Source organism: Tetrao urogallus (assembly GCF_951394365.1).
Source record: "Tetrao urogallus genome assembly, chromosome: 4".
NCBI lineage: Eukaryota > Metazoa > Chordata > Aves > Galliformes > Phasianidae > Tetrao > Tetrao urogallus.
In genome coordinates, this window is record NC_136817.1 from 56,748,592 (window position 1) to 56,761,431 (window position 12,840).

At 43.8% G+C, this 12,840-nt stretch overlaps 1 protein-coding gene across 2 annotated transcripts in view; it reads left to right on the forward strand.

Moving 5' to 3' along the window:
- Positions 1 to 195: 195 nt before the first annotated feature.
- The window catches only part of FBXL5 (F-box and leucine rich repeat protein 5), a gene marked incomplete at both ends in the record, with an annotated part of 33,133 nt that continues 20,488 nt past the window's right edge, over positions 196 to 12,840 (forward strand). Inside the window, one exon of one of the 2 annotated variants that reach the window (XM_079534490.1) lies at positions 196 to 330. In XM_079534490.1, coding sequence (XP_079390616.1) covers positions 196 to 330 — 135 coding nt within the window. The remainder of the gene's footprint in view (positions 331 to 12,840) is intronic. The other variant, XM_079534491.1, reaches the window with a different exon arrangement.

The window sequence follows — 12,840 nt, forward strand, 5'->3', positions numbered from 1 at the left end:
CAGGGACAAAACCGACCCGCCCCGAAGCGGGGTATGAGGCAACGCCTCGCCTTCGAAGCAGCCGCCGCCTCTCACCGCGCACGCGCGTAGCGCAGCCGCCAGCAACCGCACCCGAACCGCGCCGGAGCTGGCGGGGCGGCTGCGGTCACGTGGCGCCAGGCCCGGCGGGGCGCCCTCCGCGCACGCGCGGGGCGGATGTTAGCGCCGCCGTTAGTGCCGCCAGCGCCCGGGCTCTATGGGGAGAACATGGCTCCCTTCCCTGAGGAGGTGGACGTCTTCTCGGCTCCGCACTGGCGGATGAAGCAGCTCGTGGGGCTTTACTGCGACAAGGTAGAGAGCGGGCGGGCCGGGAGCGGCGACGGCCTTTAGCCCGCTCGTTGGAGGGGCAGATTGAGCGAGTGCGCAGCTGTCAGCGCGCCGGCCCCGCTGCGCCTGTAAGGGGGAGCGGCCGCGGGCTGCCCTGGGCTGCCCCTCCTCCGCGCTCCGCAGCGCCCACCGCCTGCCGCGATGCGGGCCGTGCTGTGTGGCTTGGAGGGGCCCGGCCGTGGGGCGGGGGTGGCGGGAGGCGGCCCTGTGCGTGACCGTGTGTGTGCGTGTGTCCGTGTGTCCGTGAGCGCGCCCACCGGCAGCCGGCACGCAGCACTTCGTTTCGATGGGTTTTTAATCTACGAGTGGCTGAGGATGCCCGGGCAGCTCCGTGTGTGTGCTCCTGGTTTCACTGCGCGCAAAAAGCATCGAGGCGGCTGGCAGCAGCCCAGTGCGTCACCTACAAGGCGAACTTCGCGTGTAATGGGAGCTTCGGGCGGTACTTGCGAGCCCGCGGTCCCGCCTGCAGGAGCGGTGCCTCCATCGCAGGCCGGCAGCTGTTCTGTGTGGTTTCAAGCGCCGGGCAGCGTTTGGGATGAAGGTGAAGCTACGTGGAGGCAGCCCGCTGCCGCACCGGGGTGAGCAGGCCTCGCCTCCTCCCGCAGTGCTCCACGTGTGCCGCGCCGGGCTTCCGCGTGGCCCTCCGCTGGGCTCCTTCGCTTCGCTGAGTGCCGGCAGCTTTCTGCTCTGCTGGCTGAGCTCTGCAGGAGGGCTGCGGGGAAGGCCGGGCGAGCAGTTCGACTTTGCCTTTTTGCTCTGAGCGCCGCTGAGTTTTGTGGGTTTTTTTGTTTGTTTTTGTGTCTGCCTGAAAGTTTATGCTGCTGTACCGTAGTAGCGTTTAGACAAGGGAGCAGACACTTAATATACAAATCATCATAGCAAAGTGCAAGGTTTTGCACTAGGGCCGGAGGAATCCCAGGCATCCACACAGATTGGAAGGAGCGATCCTTGAGTGCAGCCCTGTGAAGGACCTGGGGGTCCTGGTGGATGAAAAACTTAACATGAGCCAGCAATGTCCCCTTGCAGCTCAGAAGGCAAATGGGATCCTGGGCTCCATCAGAAGAGGGGTGGCCAGCAGGGACAGGGAGGTGATTGTCCCCCTCTACTTAGCTCTTGTGAGGCCCCATCTGGAGTACTGTGTCCAGATCTGGAGCCTCCAGTAGAAGAAAGACAGGGAGCTGTGGGAGAGGATCCAGAGGAGAGCCACGAAGGTGATCAGGGGACTGGAGCCCCTCCCCTGTGAAGATAGGCTGAGGGAGCTGGGCTTGTTCAGCCTGCAGAAAAGAAGGCTGGGGGGTGACCTCATTGCAGCCTTTCAGTACCTAAAGGAATCAACTCTTTGAGGGGGTAGATAACAACAGGACGAGGAGAAATGATTTTAAGTTGAGGGAGGGAAGATTTAGTTTGGATCTCAGGAGGAGGTTCTTTGTGGTGCTGGAACAGGCTGCCCAGAGAGGTTGTGGATGCCCTGTCCATCCCTGGAGGTGTTCAAGGTCAGATTGGATGGGGCCCTGGGCAGCCTGGTCTAGTATGAAATGTGGAGGTTAGTGGCCCTGCCTAGGGCAGGGTGGTTGGGGATTCATGATCCTTGAGGTCCCTTCCAACCCAGGCCATTCTGTGACAACTGGGACTCTTCACTCCACCCCTTACCAGGGTGCAAACCATGTTGCTGTCAGGACTGTCCAATATTGTAGACATTTGCTGATATTCCTTGTTGGTTGTTTTTTTTTTCTGTTCCCTAGATGTGTATTTCTGTTGCTTTGAACATTCCACAAAGTTGTAATCAAGTTTACCATGCTTTCCTAAAAGTAAAACTAAATGGGCAAGAAGGTTAGTTTTTGTAAGTGCTAACACGCTGGTTAAAACTGCTTAGTCTGCAACAAAGGTAATCTCATTTTCTAATTCTTTTCGTGTAGGAGTGTGCTTGCTTCTTTCCTTTTCCCTGAAATAAGTGTAAGCATGAATGTGGATGAGGATTCATCTATTAATTTATTTTACAAGCATCAATTTTTGCATCCTTTAGCCCTGTTTTGGAATGTGAAGCTATGCCTTGCCCATGACCCCACTGTTTGAATTAATCTGTATCAGGAAAAAAATCTGTGAGCTGTTTGACTTCCTTTGTGTGACCGAGATGCTGTAATTAGATAAGACATTAGTTCTGCTTACATCTTAATTATAATCTGTAAAGCTGTTTTCTTCATAAGTTCAGATTATCCTTGAGGAGTCTTGAGTTTTGTGAATTTTATATTGTGTGCTGTTCTTCAGGCAGTGTTCCGGTGCACTGCAATATAGCTGTTATCAGTCAGCGTCCTATTCCACCAAATGTTAAGGGTGAGTTGAGTGCATCTGTGCTTTTCAGTGAATTATCTGTAAGATTACTAATAGGTAGAGTATGCAGGTACCTAAATAATGCCCTAGGACTGAGACACAGTTTGGTTTGGTTTTCCAGAATTCAGTGTGTGACAGAAAAGTGAATCGGACGTGTAAGAAGTTTGATGTGTCTGGAAAGTTATCCCATTCTCTTATTTGTTGGTAGCAGAGATCTGTGTGTGCCTTTGCTGCATCCTCAGATGTATTTTAGCTGCATTGTATGCTGTGCCATGGACTTAATTAGCAAGAATAACCAAAGTTCTGTTTTGTAAGGAAACCCACAAAACCGTCAGACCTGTCATGTGCTATGGTGAGTCCTGTGAGAGTGTATGCCCTGCAGGGAGCCGAGTGCTGGTGTAGATTGTATAGTTGAAATGGTTTCATAATGCCTGACATCATCTTTGCTACAAATAGAGCAGTGTTTTCTCATCTCTAGTGAGATACTGTAGTCACAGCCTCCATCTTGGTTACCTGTTTTCTGACCTGAGTAAATATCCACTGTGCTGTATGGCATAGGTCACGCATTCTGTACCGCAGTGTTTGTTTTTGTGGGGGTGCCTGAATGGCTTCCAGTGGCAGCTGAAGCTGTACCTGACTGGTGCTGCTTGTAAGTGTGTGTCTGTCTTGTTCCCATCAGCGCTTGAAGTGACTCACTGTGGTTTTATGCTGGTTGAAAACAATTTCTTTTTTCAAGCAGGGTAATTTTTCTGCTGATACTGAGCTGCCAGATGAGTCCTGAAGCCCACGCGAGGCAGAGGGTGGGACTGTGGCAGCCAGCAGTGAGGTTGGCTTAAGCTGCTGTGAAACCTCTGCCTAATGATGCTTACTTTTTCCTGAAATCGGTTGTGCAAGATGAATCACTGCTGTCCGTGAGTTGAGCTGGTGTTGGATGTTACTCTGCAGTCTTTTTTCCTAACAGTTGCATAGTGGCTTTGAACTTCATGTATCGTTATGCTTTCCTGAAGACTGACACTTGAATTTCCTTTCGTTAGTCTCATGAGAGTAATTTATCTCTGGGATGTAGTAGTTTGCACTGACCCAAATCCGTGTATCTGCATCCAGTAGAGACCGTGTTTGTTGTTGCATTACGCATTGTGTTTCCAAAACCACAGCATGCACTGCTTGCAGGTTGTTACTTTACTGGCTTTCCTGCTTTTCACGCTGTAGCTGAAAGTACCGTATCTGTCGTGAGACAGTGGAGATTTCAGCTGACTGTGTCTTAGAAATCCCATTCTAGTTTAGCTGGGAACATTGATAGGTATGATTTGAGATCACTCTTGCCCAGTGTGTGACACAGCATGTGGTTTTCTGGAGTTTGTTGGAAGGCTGTAAAACAAGAAAATATCAAAAAGCCTTAAGAGAAATCACGGCCTGTAACATGCGTTGTATCATCTTCCTCTTAAGTAGTTTGGTTGTCTTATCAAAAGGAAATCAGATTATGTTTTCTAAACAAGTCCTTGCTGGCTGAATGTTTCTTTATTAGCTTCAAGTTCAGGGCTGCTCCAGCAGCAGACTCTGGTGCACACTTTGAATATAATTTTGGCTGTGCCTATCACAGATGAGAACACCTCTATGGGATTTGTACTCATGGTTCTGTCACGGTGTTACTGCAGCTGAAGAGTGTGCTGTCTTAAGCAGGAATTCAGACCTTCCTGAGATGAATGGGATAAATTACCCAGTACATTTTTTTCTGGGGGGGGGGATAGAGGGGGGGAGAGGAAGTAGGATGAAAAGTTATGCTCTGAATCCTGTAATGCTGTGTTGGCTTTTGATAACTGTATCTGAAGTCTTTATGCCTGCCTCACAAAAATCAGCGTGAGACTTCAGAGCGCGCGTGGCTGTAATGGCTGGCTGCTTCTGCGAGGGTGGATTGCTGTGAACACCCTTCTGGCCCCTTGGTGAGCAGCTGGGCACAGGAGCGAGAGGTGATGGAGTACAAGTGGCTCCTGAGAGGTCAGCCGAGCCCAGAATGGGGTTGTCAGTGTGGGAGGAGGGAAAAGGGCTGTCCGTTGAACTTCTGTGTTAATAACTCAGCTGTATTGTGCAACCTTGGGTGTTGGGTCAGATGCATCAGAGGTCATTTTTATGTTAGCCTAACTTCAGGCTTCTGTAATTTCAACTTTCTACAGACAATCTCTGCAGTTGTTTCTAGTGATACAGTAATTACTTTGGCTAGTTCTTCCAGAGAATTTTTGTCATGTTCTGCTGACTTGCTCTGATTGAGCTTGTATAAATATTTAACGAGTACTTCTTTTTCTTGCCTGTTCTTCCCACTCCTTGCAAACTAATTGCCATAAATGTTTTGTCCTAATTCATGAAATTAATAACTTCATTAACTTCTTTGTGAAGACTGAAGTAAATATGACATTACATTTTGCCATTGTAGTATTTGGGACATTCCTGTTAAATATTATATTTAGGTGTATGTAATGGTATTTATTTTAATCTAAGCATATGTAAAGTCTTTCACTGTTCTTTTTTTGTCCTCTGGTACTCATGACTGAGTATTATTTGTGTTCTAAGCCCTATTCTGCTACTTAAAGGATTCTTTTTTTAAAATTCATCTAGCTAAAAACTTCCTTTTGTTTCCTGATAATTATTTCTTTTGATAATACAAATATATTTCACCTTTAGAGCTATTGAAATGCTGATAAATGTGCTTTCTGAGCTTCAACCATTTCTCTGCTGCAAGCTTTCCACTCTGCTCAAGTGAACAAACAGGTTTTAAGTGCTAAAATTTATGCTATTACAACAAGAATATTACAAATGAACTGTGATAAGAGTGAAAAATACCCCTAAATTAAGCAGATTTAATATTGTAAAGCATTGGTTAGGGAATTAGGTGGACCAGGTTATGACAACAGCTTTTATGACAGAGGGAATCTGAAAAATGAAGCACTGAACGTTTTGACTTCCTGCTTTCAAGTCAGAAGTATTTTTTGCTTGATGCCCTGAAGAACAGAAAAACTCTTCCATGAAAATAGGTCTGTTTCTAATTAAAAAAAAGATAAAACTTTTGGTTTACTTCTGAAATATCTTTTCAGTGTTTCCAAACATTGTTGTTCGTTTTTTTACTGCTTGTTCAAATATGAGTGTGTTGATTTAGAAAGTTGTAGTATTTGGTTATTGCCAATTAATGTTTTGATGCATCAAGGACCTGCTTTCACTCTACCTAGATTTAGCATGAGTAAACAGCTAATGAGGATCTTCAGTGTTAATAAGTTGCAAATGATCAACTGTTTTGTCATCCTCCCAGACAGAAAGTGGGAGGAAATGCCTTCCTTCTTCCTAGATGGGATGGAGTTAAGCCTCCATGTCCAGAGATTTGTGAGCAGCTTGCTGTCCATGCCTCTGAGTTCCTCATCAGAGACTCCACCAGTCCTCTTTCCATCTTAGCTTTAGATTCTCAATAATTCAGTAGCTTCCACTACACCTACCGGGAAGTTGCAGCTTTGGACTAATTTTTCACACAGAAGAGTATTCTCAAGGTGAATCTGGAAGTAACTGTGTTTTAAATGACTGCTGTTAAGCACATTTTAAGTGAAGTGCCAGAGGGTGTATGGAATGGGAGATAACTGTGTGTGAGTCTTTTCAGGTCTGCGTAACCATTTCAGCTCTCTTGTCAGGACAATTGTAAGTACCACAAACCTTCTAGCTCTTTATTATTGGATGTTTCACTGCCTTGTCTCTCTTTTTTGCTTTCCTAAAAACATATCCCTAGGCTTTTTCTTACACCAGACTTTTTCTGGTCTCAGCCCCTACTTTTGCCTTTGAATAGCAGGGGGGAAAAAGTTTTCTATTCAGTCTTCACATGTAGCTACAGTCTTTTGTGCTTTTTTCCAGCCTGCTGTGGACAGCAATAATAAGACACTTTTGCCTTTTTCTTTCTTAAGAAACCATTTATTAATTTCCTATTTCATGGCACAAAACCAACAAAACAAAAAATGTAAAAAACAAACAAAAAAAAAGCCCACTTGATGCCTTCTAAGAAGCTTGAGACTGTAATTGGTGTGTATATATAGGGGTTATGTGGTTACCTGGGGATGTGTGTGGTCATTTCTGAAACAACTAAATAAATAGAGTATAAGCTGTAATTCTTCAGAGACTTCTGGCTCTTTTTGTTTACATTTAGAGTCCAAAATAAATTTTTCCACTGTTCATTGGGAATTGCAGTGACTAACACAGGGAGACAAAGGTGTTTTTGCTGTTTGTCATTTGTGAGTTACTGCAGCTAGAGAGTGTTTGGGAAGGGGGAGGGAGGAGAGAGAGAGCTTAAACCTTTGATTTGCTCTTTGGACTTTAGATACTTCCTGACAGAGGGACAAAAAGCAATGTCTTATTAGGAATCTACCAATATGAGAGTATAAGGTAGGAAAGAAATCTTCTAAGGCACGTCACATGTATATGAGAAATCCTGTTATGTACCTCTAGAATAGCAGTGTCATTGCAAGTGTTCCTCATGCTTTTGTAAGAGTTCCTTGTTTCATATCTTTACTGGACTTTAATGTTTCTTTGGTTTCTTCTCTGCAAACCTCTGATAACTTCTTGTGGAAACCACATGATAGTGAAAGTTAAGCTGACTTTCTCTTTGCTTCCCAAGCTGGGTTCTCTGCCTGAGTCTCTGAGGAGATGTGGCACTGTAGCAACTGCCTCCTTGAAAATTCTGATGCAGTCAGTTCTGTGCAGTTACAGATCAGTGTGGAGAGTGCTTGTGATTCCGAAACTTTCTGCTCATGTTCCTTTCATGAAATTGACTGTGGATGCAGTACAAGAGGGAGATGAAAGACCTTGGTACAAATGGAAATACTGCATTTTTTCAACCTGTGCTATACTCTTATGCCTGGCCTTTATCAGCTTGACCTCAGAGTCTCAAAATACAGAGTACAAAACTACATGCCCTGTTGGCTGTGCTCTCAGCAGGAAAAAAAAGACTTTTGTTACAAGATCCTTGTGTTAATACTGTTTCCTCAAAACCTCTTTCAAGACTGTAGTTCTGCTACAGAACAGCTGATGAGTTTATATAGAGGACAGGATTATACAGAATAAGTCAGATGGGCTTCTGAAAGTTTGGTATTTCTTTTGTTTTTCCTTGGGCTGGGCCAGATCCTGTCCTGTCTGCCTTAGTAATTGTCATTGTTTTGGATTGACCTACAGGCAAGAGATGGACCCTGGGTAATAAAACCTGTATTACTGCTCTGATTGAAGGCTTTATATATGTGAAAAGCTGGATCATGAAGTAGTTTAGCTAATTATCTTACAGTTCACGTCATGCGCCTCTGCATAAGGAATAAGCCAGTGATCAGGTGATGTTGAGAGTGCAGTGATCTTGGTAGGCTGCCTCAGCGGTTCCGTCTTCCTTGGGGACAGCACTGACTGAGTCTAAGGACAGACTTTGTGGCTGGATGCTGCTGCAGACTGCCACTCTGAGCAGGTGAAAAACGAACCTGCTAAAAAGGTGCAGCTTCTTGGATGGGTAAACTGATTGGGTTTGTCCTGCAGCTGTGTAATTGCCAGAGAATATTCCAGGGAAGGGCTAGGAATGTGCAGCTGGAAGCGACGGCAGGGCTGCTGCTTCCAGGTGTGTCTTCATCTGTCCCACCCTCTAATTTACAGCGGATTAAGTGCCGTGTGAAACTGCATGCTCTTGGTATTGATGCAGACACACCTTGTTCTAATCTTTGTTCCCCCAGTTTACTTGCTCATAAAATTGAGTTAATCTCTGCAGCATCCAAGTTTCTATGTTCTGAGTGTTAGTGCTGTGATGTAAGTGCTAATGTTTAAAAATACGGGAGAGTGAAGCACGACTGACTGGGGATGCCATGTTGTCTTTTTTCCCCCCAGTACTTTTCTGCTGTAAAAATGCTGGTGTTTCTTTTTGTGTGTTCTATTTTAACCAGTGATCTAAGAGTGGGGTGGTAGTTCTTATTCTGCAAGGTACTTTCTCCTTGCCCGTTGGTTGCATGCTGGGGAGTTCTTAAGGAAGAAGTTCCTGAAAGGAACTAAATGCTATATTTTGTTCAGTGACTGAACTGCTGTGCAGTTGAAGCAGTCTTCAGCTTATTTATTTGTTCACAGCATCCATCCACTATGCCTAGAAATAGCTCTGTTTCAGATGATAATGAAATGAAGTGACGTAGAAAGTGCACTCAGTGAACATAGGGTTTCCTCGCTGTTAAGCTTGCTAGTATTGTCATCTTGTTCTTGGAGCACAAAACTGAAGTGATAGCTAACAGTAAGGAAGAGGAATTGTTTGCTGCCTTTCTGTACAGAAATGTACACTATACACTATGTCAGTGGCTCTGTAGGCCAGTGGAGTTGGGTCCCACCTAAAAATGTCTGAAGTGCGGAGATCTTTTTCAAGTGTAGGTCATCTTTAAATAAATGATTTGAGGTTTAAAAAACGATGTCCATCAAGTGATTTCTTAATTCATTGCTGTCCCTTTCTGCAAAGGATAGTTAGAACTACCTGGTATTGAATTGATGGCAGGATGTGTTTAAATCTTCATCATCATCTTAATGCACGGCTCTTTCAGCATTATGGGAAGGTCTATATTTCTGATTTTTATTAAACTCTTCATTTCAGGTATTGTGTTGGCATGTTAGATACAACTAACTCTAGAGGAGAACAACAGTTTTGTGCCAGCATGTCTGTCTCTGTCACACCATTAGTTGGAATTGATCTGGTATGTTACATGACTTCACATCACTACTGGCACCGTTGCTGCCCTTAAATTAGTGATGCCTCTCCACAGTTCAAGTGAAACAAAGGTGATAGATAATTTGATAGAGCTCTCCTTAGGGGTTTAAAACAAAGTTCCCATTTAGTTTTAACAGCTGCTGGCTGCTTGTATACTCCTTTCACAGGTCTGTGAAGCGTATCAGATAGACTTTGGGATGCGACTGACCTCCTGTTGTTCGGCTTGGTGCTCAGGCTGTTTATTGGTTTCTGAAGCTCCAGTATGTAATTCTTAAATGTTACAAACTCCTGGGGGACTCCCGGGGATTTTCTCTTCTAGAATCTGTGATGCTGCTCTTGAATTAGTGTGCATTACGAACAAAAGCAGTCGTGCTGTAGGCTCTGTGTAAGACTTTGAAATGTGGAATTGTCCTTTGGGAAGTGTTATGTTCAAACAGTGAGCTCCTGTGTCTTTCTGATACCTATAGCTGTGATTGTGAGTTTAGTGCTGTGTGTTTGAAGTCTGCTCGGGCATCGCTCATGCTACACTTCATATTTTTACCAGTTGATAAATACAGCGCAGTCCATCTCTTTGCTCTTGTGGTGCCCCTAGGACTGTCCATCTGAGTTTGGGCAGGTGGTTTCCTTTTTGTACTACTGGACTACTGCATTGGTTGTGCTCTTGTGTAGAAGAACGGACCTTGGAGTGGAGCAGCTGTCCTCTGCTAATAGTCTTGGTGCCCATCATAAGACTTCATCAGTCCCACTAATGAAATTACAGATCTAACAGAGTGACTTCGTTGCTAGGCTACCCGTCCTCTGAAAAGCCAGTTTTCCTCAGCTTCATCTGACCTTTTTAATCTACCAGTTGCTGATTCAAATACAGACACTAAACACTAAGTTTCAGTATCTTTTTCATGGTTTCTGATCTTCTAGGTATCTACAGGGAGCAGCAGTAGCAGAGGTTAGCGTGCAAGTGTTTCGTGTTATGGTGGTTACTCTAACAGTGAGTTTGTGATAGAAGTACTGAAATTGAATGCCCAGATGGGTTCTTTGTTCAAAATTTGCTGATGATGGTCAGTAAAGATTGGAAGTGTTGAGTGCTGAAAAGATTTGAGTCAGGAGGATGACGATACCATTTTGTATCAGAACAAGGTTTGTGATTTCTTTTAAACAATGGCAGAATATGTATTTTCTCTGATCTTCAAGTTATACACTTCATCAGTCTTGTTTCAGTTTTTACGTCAATCAGAATGCCAGGTGTTTGGCTGCAAATGGGATTCTTGGGAAAGAGGGTCCTTGGAGCTGACTCCAGGTATTGTGGAACCTTATGGATTCAGCAAGCAGTCACTGATAAATGCTGGATTAGAAAGCAGACTGCATCATCGCTGAAGCCTGAATGATAAGCGGTTGAAAGTGAGGAGTGTTCCTGTGTCTTCTGTCCCTTTTCATTGCAGGGGAGCTGGACTAGATTATCTTTAAAGGTATTTTCCAATTCTACAGCTTCTGTGATTCGATGATTCTGTGACTTCTGTTTGTCAGTGTGGAAAGCGTAGCCTGCAGTTTCATCTGGTGCCTGTGCTCTGTATGTTGTGTTCTCTGAAGTGGAGAACAGAAATGGGAAGAGGAGCCAAGGTCTTTTCCCATTTTTGTGTACACAACAATTCGAGCTTCAGATCCAAACACAGTGCATAATTAATGAGTTGATCCCGACCTGTCAGTATTTGCTCTAAAAGACATTAAAAAAAACCCAAACAACCTAATATTGTCCTATTTCTCATCTGAATCGAAGCAAAGTAAATGTGTTCTCTTAATGGCAGCTGTTCATGTAGTGCACAGTGGGCGCTGCTGCCTGCCAGTTGTGTAAGTGCTTGGCAGATGTCCAGTGCGTTTCAGTTGCGTTGCTGTTGGTTGCCAGGAAGTGACAGTGCAGCGTCAGAATGAATAAGTGCATTTGTTTTGTGTTTCTTAAATGCACAAATGGTAGGTGTTGTTTTAGACCTGTGGATTTTATGGCCATATTTGAGGTATGCACGTATTATATGTGAACATATTTCTCATTTCCATTTCTACTAAAACCCTTTTTTTCTGGAATTATTGTAAACAAAACCACTTCTGAATGCTTCAGTGACATGTTTTCTGAACTAAGTGAAAATATTTGCAGTTTTAGAGTGCTTATTCTTGTATACTGTTACACACAATATGGTATTGTTCCATACTGATTTGACATCCACCAAAGGAAATTGTAGTCTAAAAACGTTATCAGTGGTGACCGTTTGTATGCATGTAAAAATGGATTGCTGTGTTACTTGGATATTCGTGCTGTCTTCCTCTCTTGGTTCCTGGTCCATGGCAAACCTTTTCTAACGGCTGATTTTACTTTGTGAGTGCTTGGTAAGATCAGGCCTTCCTTATGGGTAGTCCATAATGAGCCATGCACCCACACGTGCAACAAGTACGCCTGGGAGCGGGGCTGAGTCTTTCAGTTAGCTACCAACCTGGGGAGATTGCACTGATTTCTACCAGGAAATTTTTCTACTCTTGTTTATTTCAGAGTTTCACAAGACTGGTTTATGTTTCTTAAGTACAACTGATTTTACTGCTTCCTCAAACTAATGCTGTAATTACCTTCTTCCTTCAACGATAATTTGCTTTAAAAGAAGTTATCATTCTGCTTAGGCAGAGTCCTACATTCTGTTTATTCACGTGGAATGAGGCAGTTGCCATTGGAATTTGCGTGGTTAGATGTAAGCTGAATTTTGGAAACTTAGAAACTCTTCTCAAAACTTGCTTTACTGCTTTTATTCACAACTGCGTTGTTAAACTTCTGTGGTTATCTTTGTCATTAGTTTGTTGTAATGTTTCTGAGGCTTGTAGCTTGATCTTTTTTTTTTTTTTTTTTTATTTTATTTTTCTTCCAGAGCTTCTGCTGGGAAACAGGTAGTTGTCATTGGAAGTCAGAGAATCGCAGTTAAACCCCTTACATGACTGAAACCTTATTCACAAAGCACCACACTGTAGTAAAACTGTTTCGGTAACTTATTTTGGGGAATTAAGAATTGGACGTGGATGGTTGACTATTCTAATGAATAGTAAGAGGAAAACTCATGATGTATGACTTTCATGTATGAGTTCTTGAAAGTTCTAGAAGGGTTTTGCATGGAGTTCTTGTCAGCTCCTAGTAACAAATCAAAATGAAATTGCAGGTCAGGCGCGAAGGTTGAAATAGTGACGGATGTTATAAATTACTCACAGAAATCATATTAATGTGACTTGTGCAATGTTTCAAGTGTCGGTGTTCTGCCCACTTCTGGAAGATGTTGTCCTAAATTATATTTTGTTGCAGTAATGAAATAAATTATGGGAAAGTTTCCTATTAAAATGGAAAACTAGTTTGTATATTCCTACATATATGTACTTGAATCTGA